General features: G+C 34.5%; 1 protein-coding gene across 2 annotated transcripts in view; it reads left to right on the top strand.

Moving 5' to 3' along the window:
• Positions 1-17883, top strand: part of LOC114330917 (calsenilin-like) — a 454604-nt gene that overhangs the window by 227694 nt on the left and 209027 nt on the right. For both annotated transcript variants that reach the window (XM_028280357.2, XM_028280358.2), the window contains exon 2: positions 945-1136. In XM_028280357.2, coding sequence (XP_028136158.1) covers positions 945-1136 — 192 coding nt within the window. The remainder of the gene's footprint in view (positions 1-944; positions 1137-17883) is intronic.

Genomic DNA, 17883 nt, shown 5'->3' with positions numbered 1-17883 from the left:
TATAAATATTAATAGAATAAAAGTTTTGATTCAAAAAGTATGTAGAGTGGAATATAAAAAAATTAAACGTATTAAATGCGCGCTGAAAGACGAATGTGGCGCCTTCTGAGTAATATATCATTTTTGGTGGCGAATTTAGATTTCTCATCCCAAAAAACTCCCGCTTACCAAATTTCCTGTTGTTATTCCATGCCTGCCAATAAATATTCAAGAATAAATAAAATAAAAGTTTAACTTTGACTTTGACTTTGAAGTATTTTGGTTATTATCAATTTTCGTACTAAGGGAAGTTAGCCTAAATCGGTCTATTTTAAGCTCAGGAATCTAAGGTTAAGCTATGGCCCATTCTTTAGCAAACACCCTGTATATTTAAATTGCTTGTTATTTAAATAGCTAATACTTTGCATCTGCTCTTAAAAATTAAACGGTTTCTTGAAGCTGTCCAACAAATTTTTTTTATTTTAACACCTTGTATGTCAAAGACTACCAAGTTTAGGACAATAGTGATACATACGAGTATTGCCCTAGATTTGCACTATCTATTTAATTTTGACACAAAAAATATATATTTCCTTTTAAAAACAAACAGATGACGTCATTATAAAGTGATGGTGACGTCATCAGACTTATGATTTAAAATGTAAGCAGAATTAAATTTAAAAATCGTTGTGTCGACGTTGTTTTCTCTAAATACTGCCTATAACGGAGATACTTTGTAGTTTGCAACCTAAACGTTCATACTGTCTAGTTGCATATGCCTCTCTCTCTCCCTTTGTTTATATTTTTGATAATTTCTAATATTGCTAGCAGAAAATCTTATCTTGTTTGTTTTGCTTTCTGGATGCTTTATATCTCTACAACCAACAAATTTCATGCTACTCTAAAATAACCGACCGATAATCTCAACTCTATTACTCGTTTGGTAATTGAGTCTTGTTTTTCAGATTCCGAACTTGAGGATTTGGAGACCCCGCCCCGCTATAGGCCCGACAGTCTCGAAGCCCTTTGTAGAGCAACTCGCTTTACAGAAGCCGAAATTAAGAGAATTTATCGTGGATTCAAGGCTGAATGCCCTACCGGAGTCGTCAAGGAAGACACTTTTAAGATGATTTATGCCCAGTTCTTCCCACAAGGGGGTAAGTGGAAAATTTACTGCTTTTGTAAACGTTGTTACTTTATAAGTTTTGTATATAATTTCACGTATTTCTGTAAACAGGGGACATCTTACATGTTTTCAAGTGATATATTATAGCAACAGCACTTGAATACTGTATAGAATTTATAGAATTATTTACTATTAATATCCAAATATAACTTGAAAGGTAAAAATCGTTTTCGACAAAGTAATCATATAATACATATAACTTTATAAAATAGTATAACTTATATACAGGGTGTTTGGTAAAAAATGGGCCATAGCTTAACCTTAGATTCCTGAGGTTAAAATATGTCGATTTAAGTTAACTTACATTAGTACAAAAGTTAAGAGTAACCTAAATAGTCAAAGTTAAAATTTTATTTTATTTATTTTTGAATATTTCCTTGACAGGCATGGGACAACAACACGAAATTTGGTAAGTGGTGCTGGTATTGTACAATCTACTAAATTATGTTAAACAAACGTTGCTGGCTACTACCAGAGGCGTACGACGGGGGAACATAAATGGTTGACCCTTCCCAAATTCTACGCCACTGGCGGAATTGCTATTTTAGTGCAATTTTTAAATTCTCTAATACGTTCTATCTAAAAAATATACTCTTCATTCGTAAAGATAAAGCCATTAGTTTTCGAGATATTTGAAGCTAAAAACGAGGGAGCATAATACATTAATCAAAATAAGTGTGCCTTTTCATTTTTAACTTTAAATATCTCGAAAAATAATGACTATCGTTACGAATTTTTTTTTTTTTTTTATTTATTAAACACCAATAAGATGCTTAAGAACATTACAATCAGATCAAATAATGTGATCAATGAGCAACTTATTTCTAACCTAAATTACTACTAAAAAACTTAAGACTAAGGACAAACTCGATAGTACCCCCTAGGTTCTGTTAATATATTGCACAAATTTTAACTTGTACCATCACTTGCACCGTGCACTATTTTTCACTTAACTAACTCGAAGGGTTTCTTCCTCTTGAGTCTTCTAGCTAGATCCGTGTTGTCGAGGAGCTGGATGGCCTCAACATTGACGTGTTGAAGAAGTCGTTGTTCGTGACTCTTGGCAAATTTTTCTATGGTCTTGTTAACAGTATCCATGTCTAGGTCCCTATGGAGATCACTGTTCCTATAGTACCATGGAGCGTTGACAATGCTCCTTAGCACTTTGTTTTGGAATCGTTGAATGATAATTAAATTTGTATTACTAGCGCAGCCCCATAGTTGGATGCCATATGTCCATATAGGTTTTATAATCTGTTTATACAAAAGTATTTTATTGTAGATTGAGAGAGTGGATTGTCTTCCCAATAGCCAATACATTTTTTTATACTTCATGTTAAGCTGTTCTCGTTTCTTTTTAACATGGGCCTTCCAGCGTAGCCTAGCGTCTAGTGTAATACCCAAATACTTTGCGGTGTCGGCATATGGTATCTGAGTATTATTTAAGTTAACAGGAATGTATTGATTTTTCTTGTTTGTAAAATTTATATGCACTGACTTCATTTCGTTTAATTTAATTCGCCAGCGTTTAGTCCACTCGTTAAGTGTGTTAAGAGATATTTGTAATTTTCTTGCTGCTTCTTCATGGTCTTCACCTACGGCTAAGACGGCAGTGTCATCAGCAAAGGTAGCTATTGTATTATGTTGTACTTCAGGGATATCACTAGTGTATAATAGGTATAGGACCGGTCCTATCACACTACCTTGTGGTACTCCTGCATTGATTTCCTTTAGTTCCGAGTAGGCTTCTTCTTGCTTAACCCTAAAAACTCTCTCTGATATATAAGATTCCAATAATTCTCTGTATTGTCTTGGCAAAATCCTGCTTAATTTGTACTTAAGTCCTTCGTGCCATACCTTATCAAAAGCTTGCGCTACGTCGAGGAAGACAGCTGAGCAAACTTTCTTTCCTTCTAGCGACCTCTCTATTATATCCGTTATTCTATGGACTTGGTCGATAGTTGAATGACTTTCTCGAAACCCAAACTGGTGTGATGGAATTAGAGCCTTAGCATCTATGAGAGGTTTCAACCTTTTCAGCAAAAGCTTCTCGTACAGCTTTGAAATTACGGGTAGCAATGAAATCGGTCTGTACGATGATACTGTATTTGGTTGTTTTCCAGGTTTAAGGATCATTATGACCTCAGCCACTTTCCATATCTTGGGAATATATCTTAATCTGAACGAGGCATTTATGAGATATGTCAGTTTTACTATGGCTTTTCTAGGAAGTTGTTTTAAGATTTCCCCAGTAATTAAGTCAAACCCAGGTGCTTTCCTGGGATTGATGTTTGATTTAATTTCGTCGGCCACTTCTTTTGGGGTGACTAGTTTAATTTCACCTTCTTCCTGTGTGGCATTTTCCCATTGCAGTGTGTTATCACCTTCATTTGGCTGGAATGTTTCCTCGAGATATTCAGCAAATTTATTAGCCTTCTCTAAATTGCTTTTTGCCCAGCTTCCATCTGTATTTCTTAGTGGGGAATTTTGCATTATCGGTCGTTTTAATTTCTTATTGGCTCTCCAGAGGGAATAATCAGTTGTGCTGTCATTTGTCAATTCTCTTAGATAGTTACTAATTGATTCGTTTTTATTTTTTTTAATTTCTCTTTTAAGCTGTTGTGTAGCAATATTTAGTTTTGTTTTATCAGATGGAGCTCTAGAGCGTTGCCAGATCCTTCTGAGTTTTCTTTTTTCTTCGATTAGCTTTCTAATTTCTTTAGGGTAATTATTACCTTTAACTCTATGAATCAGTTCAGGTGAGTTATTCCAAGCGGCTTGTTGAACTTGTTTAACAAAACATTCCGTTTCTTCATCAAGTTCATATCTAGTTTTTAGTGAAACTTTGAGATTGATTGTTTCTTCTAAGTGAAGCTGAAAACTCCGCCAATCTGTTAGTCTATTAGTCAGTTTAGGAGGTGGCTGGCTTTGAATAACAGTATCGCTAACTGTGAGAAGGATGGGTGAATGATCGGAGTTCATGTCCCAAGCTTCTTCAATATGTAAATAATTAACAGAAATATTTCTAGTTATAAAAAAATCAATCAGGTCTGGAATTTTGTTGGAATCAGTAGGCCAATAAGTCGGTTTACCTGTTGAAAGTGTTTCACATTTTAATTGCTTAACTGCCTGCAAGAGTTCCTTCCCCTTTGTTGTAATTATCCTAGAACCCCAATGGGTGTGCTTGGCATTAAAATCACCACCAATTATAAATCTTTTGCCATGTCTATTCAAAAATTCTAGATATTGATCTTTTTTGAGGTTATGTTTTGGTGGAGAGTAGACAGCGGTAACGATAAGCTCAAAAGATTTTGTTTTAACACATACTGAAGTAGCTTGGAACATTTCTGTTTTGTAGCATATTTCTTGATGATGTCTAATTGTTTCTTTTATTATGATAGCACTACCACCTCTGGCTGTATTATCCGGATGTAAGGTATGGTATACTTTAAATCCTTTAAAATGAATGTAGGTTTCATTTGTAAAGTGTGTTTCAGAAATGAGACAAATGTCTATTTTTTCAATGTCTAGGACAGTCTGCAGTTCTTGTTGATGCTGCAGTAGTCCATTTGCATTCCATTCCATTATCCTCAGACTATCTGGCATTAAAATTCTTAGGAATAGCTCCTTTGGTGCTATAGTCTAATCTAGTAATACGCTCATCCATTTTGATCAGTGTTTCCAGTATTTGTTGGAGAGTGCTCTCAATGTTAGGGCTGTGTTTTGGGTTAGTACTTTCAATTTCTATATTACCTCTAGCAGCTTGGCTGTAGGTTTTTTTGTTTTCGTTGGTTTTGTATATCGGATTCTGCTGCTGCACCCTTTGTGGTTGTTTAGGTATTGTAGTTCTCTTATTTCGATTGTCTTTTAACTTCTGCATTTCTTTTGCTACCATGCATCCTCTGTAGTTTGCAGGGTGACTTTCTCCACAGTGGACACATTTTGGTTGGGCATTTTTAGGTTTATCACAATCGATAGTCAGGTGCTTTCCGGTACATCTAACACATCGTGGTTGCTTTGCGCAATATTTTTGCGTATGACCAAAAGCTTGGAATTTTTTGCATTGAGGCACGAGTCTGGATTTTCTTAACGGCAAAATCTGAACTCTAACTTGTAATATATCAGAAATTCCGAATATTTTATCGATATTTTCATCGTGTCTGAATGATAACATGAACATATTAAGAGGTTGTTTAGTATTATACTTTAGCTTGGGTGTAGCTTCGATGAGCTTATAGCCACGTCTTCTCATTTCTTGGACAATATTATTAGGCTTTACAGAATGATGTAATCCAGTGGCCATTACTTTAATGGGCCTATTTTGCTTGTTTTCATAGGAATGCCATGAATATTTCTTATCATTTAATGCTGCGGTAAGCAGTTTAAAATCTTCCTCTTTTTGTACATTAATTTTTATAGTTTTGTCGTTGATGACTTTTATTTGAGAATTTTGGTAGCTAAGTACCATAGCATGAAGATCGTTAAAGTTGTTCTCCCCTTCTACTATAATCGGTGGGGGTTTCTCAATTATTTTAGGTTTTTCAGGACTTTTTGTGTTGTTATATTCTTCTCGTGGTGGTGTTAGGGAAGTGTCCATTTTCCTCTTTTTCCTCTTTTTCTATTGTTAGACAGTTTTTTCTCGAGCAGTGTATATTTTTCATTTAATTCATCAAACATTTTTTGCATGTTAATTAGCTGGTTTTGTAGTTGACGAGTTGCTTCCAAGGCCTTGTTCTTCTCGGCCTCAGATAATTTCCAACTGCTAAATAGCATTTGTTCATTTTGTGAACGTTGATAGTTTTCTTGAAACAGCACATTATCCTGCTGTAATGATATCGCTTCATTTTGCGATTGGTATAAATCTGGTTGTGGAAACATTTTATTGTGTTTCTACTTGAATTTCCATTTTACACTGAGTCACGAGCACAGTTTTATATGGAATCTCTATTCAGAAATTTTAAATGATTTAACAAAAACAATTAGCAAATAAAAATTAACTACTTACTCAGACTATCGACAATCTGGTAATTTTTTTCATTTCATTGACTGATCACTTTATCACTATCGTTACGAATGAAGCGTATATTATTTGCATAGAAAGTATTGGAGAATCTAAAAATTATGCTAAAATAGCAGTTTCATCAGTGGCGTAGAATTTGGGAAGGGTCAGCCATTCACTTTCTCCTGTCGTACACCTCTGGTATTAACCACAAACGATTATTTAACATAATTTAGTAGGGTGTACAGTGCCTACACTTTCTGCCAAGTATCATAAGGATATGTCAAATAGTTTTATAGTACCGGGCACGCATTGTTCTTAAAGTTTTAAATAAAGAATAAATTATTAAAAAAAAAATACTTTAAAATAATTTGACATATCCGTGTGATACTTGGCAGAAAGAGTAGGCACTGTACATTGTTTACATCCTACTAAATTATGTTAAGGCCATGGGTACATAATTCGTAAATATTTTACAGCAATCCCTACCTTTTCTGTCTTTACATGGCAAATTACGTGTAGTAAAATTCACACTGGTATGGATATGTAAATATTACTAGAATGTCATTATACTTGACAATGTCATAACTAACTGAGAGATGGCTTTTGAATGTTCTTTGATAACTGTTATTTTTTGTATAATTGCAAATTATTAATTCAGTTAATAAATGGGATATATTTTTCACTAACTTTGTATTCAGTGATTGTAATAATTTATATGTACCTACTGCAAAAACTAATACTCAATCGAGAAAAGAGGAAAAGTGTTAAAGTGATTTTTTTAATAATATATTGTTACTATGCAACGCTTACCATTTTGAACATCTTTAACAACAAAATACTTGGATCACAGAATTTATCTTGATGTATTCTCTGCTTCTATCTTCCATAAATAATACACAATAAATAACGTTTTATGAGGTTCACGTCTTAAATCAATTATTTATCAAATACACTATATATCAATATTATTTAATCAACAACTCAAAATATTCCCGATTCATGTCAAATATTTAAAATTGTCACTGATTGTCAGTGTCTGACTGACATTATCCTGACAATATTCTATTCGACTGAGTGCGTTATATGACAAAGATAGATTTGGAAAATATTACCACGGACATTGTGTTCATTTTTTTCGAATTCTGAAAAAACCAATAAATATTTTTGAAAAATCTAAACGCAGAACGAAAGACTAAATTATTACCGAGGGCCGAAAGTCCCTTAGAATAAATAATAAGTTTATTTTGAATGAGATATTTAAAATTTAAAATACCACTAAATTTTCTCTTAGTTTTTCACCCCTGTAACTTATTAAAATAAACATTATGGAAATTCTCAGGGACTTTCGGCCCTCTCTAATAACGTAATCTTTCATTCTGCGTTTAAATTTTTCAAAAATACTTATTAGTTTTCTCAGGATTCGAAAAAAATAAATCCCCATTTGAATAGCATTGCAGCCGAAAATACGTACCGAGCCTCTTAAATAATCGTTTCTGGCTACTACCAGAGACGTACGACAGGGGAAAGTGAATGGTAGACCCTTCCCAAATTGTACGCCACTGATGAAACTGCTATTTTAGCATAATTTTTAGATTCTCTAATACTTTGTATGCAAATAATATACTTTTTATTCATAACGATAAAATCATTAGTTTTCGAGATATTTGAAGTTAAAAATGAAAAGGCACACTTATTTTGATTAATGTATTATGCTCCTTCGTTTTAAGTTTCAAATATCTCGAAAACTAATGGCTTTATCGTTACGAATGAAGAGTATATTTTTCAGATAGAAAGTATTGGAGAATAAAAAAATTGCAATAAAATAGCAATTCCGCCAGTGGCGTAGAATTTGGGAAGGGTCAACCATTCACGTTCCCCCGTCGTACGCCTCTGGTAGTAGCCAGAAACATTTGTTTAACATAATTTAGTAGATTGTACAATACTAGTACCACTTACCAAATGTCGTGTTGTTGTCCCATGCCTGTCAGGAAATATTCAAGAACAAATCTGTGGCTTGGTTCTAAAAGGGCCAATGTCAAATTGTTGCTTTTTTGTACAGCTTCCTTTATAATTTTATATTGAAAAAACAAAAAACAAAAAATTGACATTGGCCATTTTAACACCATGCCACATAATGTGGCTTAATGCTAATAGGGCCAATGTCAATTTTTTGTGTTTTGGTTTTTTTAATATTAAATTCTACAGAAAGCTGTACAAAAAAGAAAAAAAATTGACATTGGCCCTTTTAGAACTAAGCGACAGAAATAAAATAAAAGTTTAACTTTGACACCCTGTATTTCGGTTATTATTAACTTTTGTACTAAGGTAAGTTCGCTTATATCGGCCTATTTTAAGCTCAGGAATCTAAGGTTAAGATATGGCCTATTATTTACCAAACACCCTGTATAAGCGAGAACACTCGCCTATATATAGGCGAGAAATCTAACTTTTTTAAAAGAAGAAGACGGATCGTTATGAAACCTTTTGCATTCGATTCAGGAGAGTTTTAGGAAAATTGTTAAACACTTATCATGAGGAACAAATTATGAAAATTGAATTGTTGTAGGCTAAAAATCCATTTTCGAAAGAGCATCAAAAAATGTTCAAAAAATAAAAATTCACACCTACTTGGTATACAACTCGGAGAATAATCATGAAAATCAGTTCAATTTTCATACTCGATGGGTTTTTGAGGTTGCTGAACAGGAATGTCGGGTCGGCGAACCTGGAAGAGGTACCTGGTGCCCGGTATCCCGGTATGTACGTCATCTCCTAGAGTTGTATGGAATTCATTATGAAATCGTTGAAACTTGTTATCCCGATGTTTTGGTCGTTGAACAAGAATATTGCTTGAGGGATGCTGTAGGAGGTACCTGGTACACGGTATCTACGTCTTTCCGTCGAGTTTTATGAAAATTCGTTATGAAAATAGTTGGGATGTATACACTGGAGCTTTCATTTCATTGATATACATAAATTTTATCGTGAGTCCTCTGCGTATCAGTGTATATTTATGTGAAAGTGGAACTGTTTTATGACTGCATTGTGCCTTTACGTGACAGAAAATATAATTTTCTGGCTGCAAATAATGCAGAGAAAAAAAAGGTTTTCATTATAAGAACTATAGAGATGGAGACCGATACATCCCTACCGTTTCTCTTCTCGATTTTCTCATAAAGAAGAACCAATCGCAAGGTTTACATCAGGCTGTTTGCCGAAAACCCACTCATATAAACCGCTACTTGCATGCCAACTCTCATCACCCACCTTCACAAATTAATGCAGTTATCAATATTCCTGTCTCCAGATCAATACTGAGCTCCCTTCTTTAAAACAAGCCCTCATTTAAAACGGTTACCGCGAAAATCACATTGATAGTAGCATCCATAAATTTAAATCTCCCGCTCAATCTCAACCCAAAGACTGAAACCCTGATCTTACGAAAGCTTTTCTTCCTTACATCAAAGGTGTTACCGACAAAATCGACCAAATTCTCAAACCATGAGGAATACAGACAATATTTTCGTTCCATCAAAAACTCTGATCTCTTGTCCGATCAGTCAAAGACAACATCCCAAATGAACATCAAAGAGTTTAAGAAATTCACTGTTCACACTGCCCCCAATCTTACGTAGGCCAAACCATTCGTAGAATCCAAAATAGGATTTATAAACATTGAAATGTTCCATACCCCTCATCCGCTTCTATAAACCAAGAATTATCCGAGAAGCCGTAAAGATTAAAAAAGGCCAAATTGTTTAAGTAAAAGAGATGAGGGAATCCGGTTGTCTTCAACATAAAGATCACTTCTAAAAGAAAACATCGTCCTCTCCACATACCAATCCAAATTCAATCGTCAAAAACCTTCGCGCCAACCCCTACCTAGGGCTTACAATACCGAGCCAAAATCTCAATACCGGTATTTGGTATTTAAAATTTTAAATACCGGGATCCCGGTATTAAAACCGGTATTATGAATAAAAAATATACACGTTATATTTATACTATCCTCAGTTGTTATATCGACTTGTTATTAAATAATATATGTAACCTTTTGTTTTGAAATGAGTAGATGTTGTTTATAACATTACATAGAGAGTAGGAATAGGAATACAAAAAATGTGAAAATAGAAAAACTATATATTTGATCCTAGGATAAATTCTGCATATAATAGGATTGTACTTTGACTTATGAAATTTGCTATTTGTAAATTAATTTAATTTTAAAATATATTAATACAAAAATTAACTTACTGTGACAAATATTTTATATGGATTACTCTGTATTTAGACTATTTAGGCTATATATTTTCAATTATTATTAATAATTCAGAAAATAAGTGAGCCTAATTTATACACCACAATACACAAAAAAATTAAAAATAGATCTGAACATATAAAAACAATTCTGATTAATAAATCTTACGGCTTATTTATAAAATAAAATAGTATAATTTTAAATATTTAAGAATTTTTATATAACTCATTTTATTTATTTGTATAGACGAGATTTAATAATTTGGTTGTAGAAGCTGATATAACCCTTCGCCTTAAATTAACGACATTCACGCTTTTAGAAAGCGCCATACTTGACTTGTATGTGTAATAAACGTGTTTAATAAATATTTTTTACAATGTAATTGGTTGTTTATCTTCAAAAATAATTTCTTGTAATAGCAAAAAATATTTTAGGAGAAAGTTTATTGTGCATCATTTCTTTTTGTATAAATTAAGCTAATACCGAAATACCGGTATTTTTATTTTAAATACCGGTATCGAATACCGGACAAAAATCATCCGGGATCCCGGAATTCGGGATCCCGGAATTCCGGTATTGTAAGCCCTACCCCTACCCAAGCGCCACTCCAGCGAACCACGGTATAAATGAACGGTCCGTCATAGGAAACAACAGTATTGTATTGTCCAGCGAACAGTGTAGTAGTTTTCTATGGACTCGAGAGACTGAGACCCCGGAAGCCCTGAAGATGACGTCAGAGAGGACGTCGAAAGCTCGGCCAAGAAAATATCGATGCGGTTAAACTCGGAACATATTTCATATGTCCCATATACACGATCAATACACATGTATAGTAAATTCAAATGGGGTTAAGATGGATTTCAGGAACAGCAGTTTAAAGAAATAGTGTTTTAGAAAATAAAAGAAAAGATATTTTATTTGTACACTTGTCGTAAACTCAAAACAGATAAAACCAAAATACATTTAATGAAACTTTGGGTTTTACGATACATCCTTTATACATAAAATACATTTCCTGAAAAGAGCAGTTAAAGTCTTCTTGCGATCTATACACTCGACCTTTTATTTCATTGATATACACAAGTTTTATCACCAGTCTCCCGCGTATCAGTGTATATTTATTTGGAAAGAGAACAGTTTTGTGACTGCATTGTACTTTTACGTGACAGAAAATAATTTTATGGCTGCAAATGGTGCAGAGAAAGAGATATTCAGAACGTGCACGGAAAAAATAAGTGAGATTAAACTGAAGACTATAACATTGTCTGACTTAATTTGATAATATACTCTCGGAGCAATAGTTCTCAATGTATGAGCAGCGCCATATTTTTTTGCTGAGTTCTTGCTTTTTTAAGGATTTATTCTGTTTTTACTGGTATTGGCCTTTAATTACTTTGTGTTTTAATACGTACTGCCAATGTGTTGTGGTCCTTAGGTCCTTATTTTACACTTGATCGGTAATAGAATGCAATTGTTCAACAAAGTATTATATTAACTAGTAAAAATAAGTAATGGTAAACGAACTAGATAGGTAAAGAATACTACGTTAACAATTCTATTGACCCGAATAAACTTTCTTTTTTCTACGTCATATTTATATGAACATATTTGTTAAACTAACCGTGTCTTTTGCAATGGTATGTCGGTCGCTCAACCTGTGTTTATTAAACGTTGTTCGACGTGCTTTTATATACATACTTTATCGCTAGTCCCCTGCGTATCAGTGTATATTTATTTGACAACAACACTGTTTTGTGACTGCATTGTACTTTTACGTGACAGAAAATAATTTTATGGCTGCACATGGTGCAGAGAAAGAGATATTCAGAACGTACACGGAAAAAATAAGTGAGATTATACTGAAGACTATAACATTGTCTGCCCTAATTTGATTATTTCGTTCATAGGAGATTCTGACCAATAGAAAGCTACAGAAATAAAAATTAAACTGATAATTTTTGATAATTTCCTGTCGTCAAGTATATTAGGTCAGATGCCCTTCGTTGCTTTTTTAAAAAATACATTCAGTGACATTAATGACAATTAATATTTTAAAAATTATAAAAATGATGACTTTCAACCGTCAAATATTTATAACAACTGTGTGTTTAATTGTACTTATTTGTACTTACATAAATAAATTACAATAGAATTTTGGTTTTGAACAGTTTTATTCATGAAATAATCGCAACAAATTGCACTCGATCTCTAAAATTAATATAGAATTTTTGCCCTCGTGACACTTTGACATAATTTCACTCGCCTTTGGCTTGTGAAATTAAAACTGTCAAAGTGACTCGGGAAAACTTCAATAATTTTAGAGCTCTTGTGCAATTACTACTGATAATATACTCTCGGAGCAATAGTTCTCAATGTATGATCAGCGCCATATTTTTTGCTGAGTTTTTGATTTTTTTAAGGATATATTCTATTTTTCCGAGGCAATCTTTAGGCTTTTTGGTATTTTTCTAATTTTTACAATTGACAGGGAACCGGCCTGACGTCTTAACCCCCTACCTGGAGGACCGGGTAATTTGTAATCAAGGTTTTCTTCCTTTAGATTGGTTGTCTTACAGGACTAAAGAGCCCAATCTGCTCCTTTTCTTTCGCCGTCGATGTTTCTTCGCCAACCAGAATCCACAACCGCCCATTTTAGATCAGACTCTGCAGTGGTATGCCGAAAAAACAGGCCTGTCACTTCCGCCATTGACGCCGAACCGAAGATACTCTTCTACGCCGTCTCCGCCGTTGTGATCTTCACCCTGGGCAGGGGTCCGCGTTATACCCCACAAAACTGGGTCCCTGACGACCAGGTTGTTATAGCAAACGATAAAGATGATCTAGAGTACATGGCAAGGAAATTACAAGAAGAATATAGAAAGTGGGGACTAGAAATTAATACAGAATTAACAAAATACCTGCCAATAGGTACCGAACTATCGAACATCACATTAGAAAATAATGAAATCATCATGCCCTGCGACCATTACACATTATCTAGGAATCGTTTTTGACACAACGGGGAAAGATGGTGAAGAAATAAAGAGAAGAATAACACAATCCAGAAAAACAATAGGTTGTCTAAACAGCGTACTGTGGAGTCATGAAATAGGAAAAAGAAAAAAACACATTATCTACGAATCTCTTATTAAAAGCAGTCTATTGTACGGAGCAGAAACTTGGCGGATAACCGAAAACAACAGAAGAAAACTGGAGGCAGTAGAAATGGACGCTTTTAGAAGATCAGTAGCAGTGTCACGCAGAGAGAGAATACGTAATGATGATATAAGACAGCGAATGGGGGTTGAACAACAGACATAGAAAGAAAACAGCTGATATGGTACGGACACGTCCAGAGGATGGACAACTCAAGACTCCCTAAAATAATTATGCAATGGGTACCACCAAACCGCAGAAAGAGAGGAACACCCAAGAAATCTTGGAGAGAGGGAGTAACGAAGGCGATGAGCGCAAGAGATCTTAGAGAGGGCCAATGGGATGATAGAGTGTCATGGAAATTAGGCATCGGACAACGTCGCAAGACGTTTTAAAACCGATTGATATAAATTTATTCTATTTTTCCTATTATTAGCCTTCAATTACTTTGTGTTGTCATACGTACTGCCAATGTATTGTGGTCCTTAGGTCCTTAGTTTTACACCTGGTTGGTAATAAAATGCAATGGTTTGACAAAGTATTATATTAACTAGTAAAAATAATCAATGATAAACACACTGAATAGGTAAAGATCACTACGTTAACAATTCTACTGACCCAAATAAACTTTCTTTTTCCTCCGTCATATTTATAATATATAACTATTTGTTAAACTAATTGAAAATGACATGACCAACTAATTGAAATTCTACAAAACATGGGAATTGATGATAAGGAGATCCGAATTATGAAAAGTCTCTACTGGAATCAGACAGCCAGGGTAAAAGTTGGCAATGAGTCAACAGAGAGCATTGATATCAGAAAACTTGTGCGACGGGGACGTGCCATCTTCCCCCCCCCCTTTTTTTAATATTTACTCCGAACAAATTTTTAAAAAAGCACTGGATCAAGCAAACGAAGTCATAAAAATCAATGGAAAATTTACAAATAACATCCGATATGCTGACGATATTCACAATTAAGAAACGGAAACTTGAATATCTCGGTCATATTATGAGACATGATAAATATCGTATACTCCAACTGATAATGCAGGGTAAAATAGAGAGCAAACGCGGACCCGGAAGAAGACACTCATGGCTTCAAAACTTATGCCAATCGTTTGGACTAACATCGATCGAGTTATTCAGAAACGCCGCAAACAAAATTAAAATTGCTATGATGATAGCCAACGTCCGCAACGGACAAGGCACATGAAGAAGGAGAAGATTTGTCAAACTAACCGTGTCTTTTGCAATGCTATATCTATCGGTCGCTCAACGTGTGTTTATTTAACGTTGCTCGACGTGTTTTTTATATATACATACCTTATCGCCAGTCAACGCGTATCAGTGTATATTTATTTGGAAAGAGAACTGTTTTATGACTGAATTGTATTTTACGTGACAGAAAATAATTTCATGGCTGCAAATGGTGCAGAGAAAGAGATATTCAGAACGTGCACGGAAAAAATAAGTGACATTAAACTGAAACTGTAACATTGTCTGCCTTAATTTGGAAAGTTACTCTAGGAGAAATAGTTCTCAATGTCTAATAAATGCCATATTTTTTTTGCTCGGTTCGTGCTTTTGATAAGGATCTATTCTGTTATTTCCTGCTATTCCTCAATTAATTTCTGTTATTATACGTCTGGCAATGTATTATGGTCCCTAGGTCTTTAGTTTTGCAACTGATTGGTAATAAATTACAATGGTTTCACCAAGTGTTATATTAACTCGTTAATAGTATGTAATGATAAATGAACTGGATAGTTATAAATTACTACGTTGTGTCAGAACTCAACTGACTCGATAAACTACATTTCGATCCATGCAAATACAATAATAGACAAGGCGAAAACGGCGGGTCCGTTGGGAAAAATATTCCCATGAGATTTTTTTGCATATTCACATTCGTGAGACATCCCAGAATAAGGTTCAAGAAGTCGCCCACGTGAAAAGTGGTTCAATTTTTTTAGCAATTTTTTTTAATCAAATTGCAAAAATCAATATTTTTGTCTCGGACAAATTTTTTTTAGGTTGTTTGGACCATTCTGGACAAAAAGGCCTCTTATAATTTTTCTCTAAAGTTGATCTTTTTCGACTTACAAGCAATTTAATATTTGAAAAACGCGAAAATGGCCCTTTTTAAGACTCAATAACTCGGTTAAAAATTATTATTATGAAAGTTAGAAAGTGAATAAATCAATATTTAAAGCCTCCGCTACATGATCCTGAAGAAATCTCTGTTATAAATTTATTACTAAGCTGTTATTTTTAATTAATAACAATGGGCGGTTAGATCGTATTGACGCGGCTGTAAATGTGAGTGCAAATAAGATGCACAATTGGACTGCACTCTCTCGCACTCAGCATTTACGGCCGCCTAAGGCCGATGTCAGATTATGCGTTTTCACCGGATGCGTTTCCGCCGCATCCGGTGAAAACGCATAGTGTGACAGATCGGTCCGGTTGCGTTGGAAACGGATGCGTTTTGAGTCATCGGTACGCGCTTACAAACTGCACCAGACTAAACGCATAGTGTAACAGGTCGGTCCGGTTGCGTTGGAAACGGATGCGTTTTCACCGCATCCGGTCAAAACGCATAATGTGGCATCGGCCTAACACGTGCATGGCGCTCATTATTATTACTTAAAAATAACAGCTTAGTAATGAAATAATGACAAAAATTTCGTCAAGATCTTGTAAGGGGGTTTAAACTTTGATTTAATCACTTTCTGACTTTCATTATAATAACTTTTAACCGAGTTATTAAGCCTTGAAAATCGCCATTTTTCGTTTTTTTTTTTCAATTTTAAATTGCTTATAACTCGAAAACGATCAACTTTAAAAAAAATTATAAGAGACCTTTTTTTATCCAGAATGGTCCAGATAACCTACAAAAAAATTGTCCGGGCCAAAAATATTGATTTTTGCAATTTGCTTAAAAAAAATTGTTAAAAAAATTGAACCACTTTTTACGTGGGCGACTTCTTGAACCTTATGAATTATGTCTCATGAATGTGATTATGCAAAAAAATCTCATGGGAATATTTTTCCCAACGAACCCGCCGTTTTCGCCTTCTCTATAATTAAACCATTTTCTTTATCGTACTTCATATTTATATGTAATTATTTATCAAAATATCCGCGTCTTCTGCAATGCTATGCCGATCGCTTAACTTTTGTTTGAGCGATTGACATATTTATTTAACATAGAAAGGGAAATCCCTCTATTTGGTTGAATACCGTAGCAAAAATACTGTAGAAGTGAAAAATACTTTCCTTTTTAGCTGGTATATATAAATTTTACTAAAAAATTTTCTTAAAAGGTCTAAGTTGAAAAAAACTTTACATTACAGATTAACGAACGTCTTCGGTCTTAGCAGACCATCATCAGGTAAAACTCTAGATCGTTGTAGGACTAGCCACAGAAATTGGTCACATGACCTTTTAACACATTGCGTGCCACGACATAATCGGGATAATACTCTCGTGGCACGCAATGTGTTAATAACAAATTTTAAGCCATATTTGCTTAATTATTTGCGACAACAAATCGATGTTAGAAGATTAAAATATTATCAAATATGCGTCTTCATCTTTGCTTCAAGTTAGCACCGTGCACGTGCTGGTATTATGAGGAAGTCGGACCAATTAGATGGTCCGACTAATTGTTGGAGGAAGTCGAACCAAGTTACCAACGTTACGTAGAATGGATCGAATTATGTTGAGAGTGATAAAACACGGGAAAGCTTCCTATTTTGAGGCATCTCTTACGTAAATCAATATGCTCTCTGCTATGCTCTCTCCTTATACTCGCAGGCCAGATTAAGGGCAGCAAGAGGGTCAGGAAGAAAATCACAGTCCTCAGCAGACGCTGTCTATATTTGGATTGGCTAAAAAGGGGAAATCTTAAATTTGCTGATGAGGAGAGTAACTGAGACACCTACAAACTACCAAACATATGGTACTTGAAGAAGAAGAAGCATAGCGCTTTATTCCGAATATATTCATAGGTGATATTAATTTTTTTAATCAACAATATACACTGATATTGACAAAGCATATGAGTTCCTCGGGAGATTCTTTGGTGGGCACTCAATAAGAAAGGAGTCCCTTGTGAATATGTAAAGATTGTGAGAGATATGTACGAGGGAGTAACGACTAGTGTTAGGACATGTGTGGGAGAGACTGATAAATTTCATGTGAAAGTAGAATTGCACCAAGGCTTGGAGCTTAGTCCGTATTTATTCTCATTAGTTTTGGACCAGATAACAGCGAAACTACAGGGTAACATTTC

This window comes from Diabrotica virgifera, chromosome 7 (assembly GCF_917563875.1).
Source record: "Diabrotica virgifera virgifera chromosome 7, PGI_DIABVI_V3a".
Classification (NCBI taxonomy): Eukaryota; Metazoa; Arthropoda; class Insecta; order Coleoptera; family Chrysomelidae; genus Diabrotica; species Diabrotica virgifera.
The sequence above is the reverse complement of the archived record's forward strand: the minus strand, read 5'-3'. Positions and strand labels throughout refer to the sequence as shown.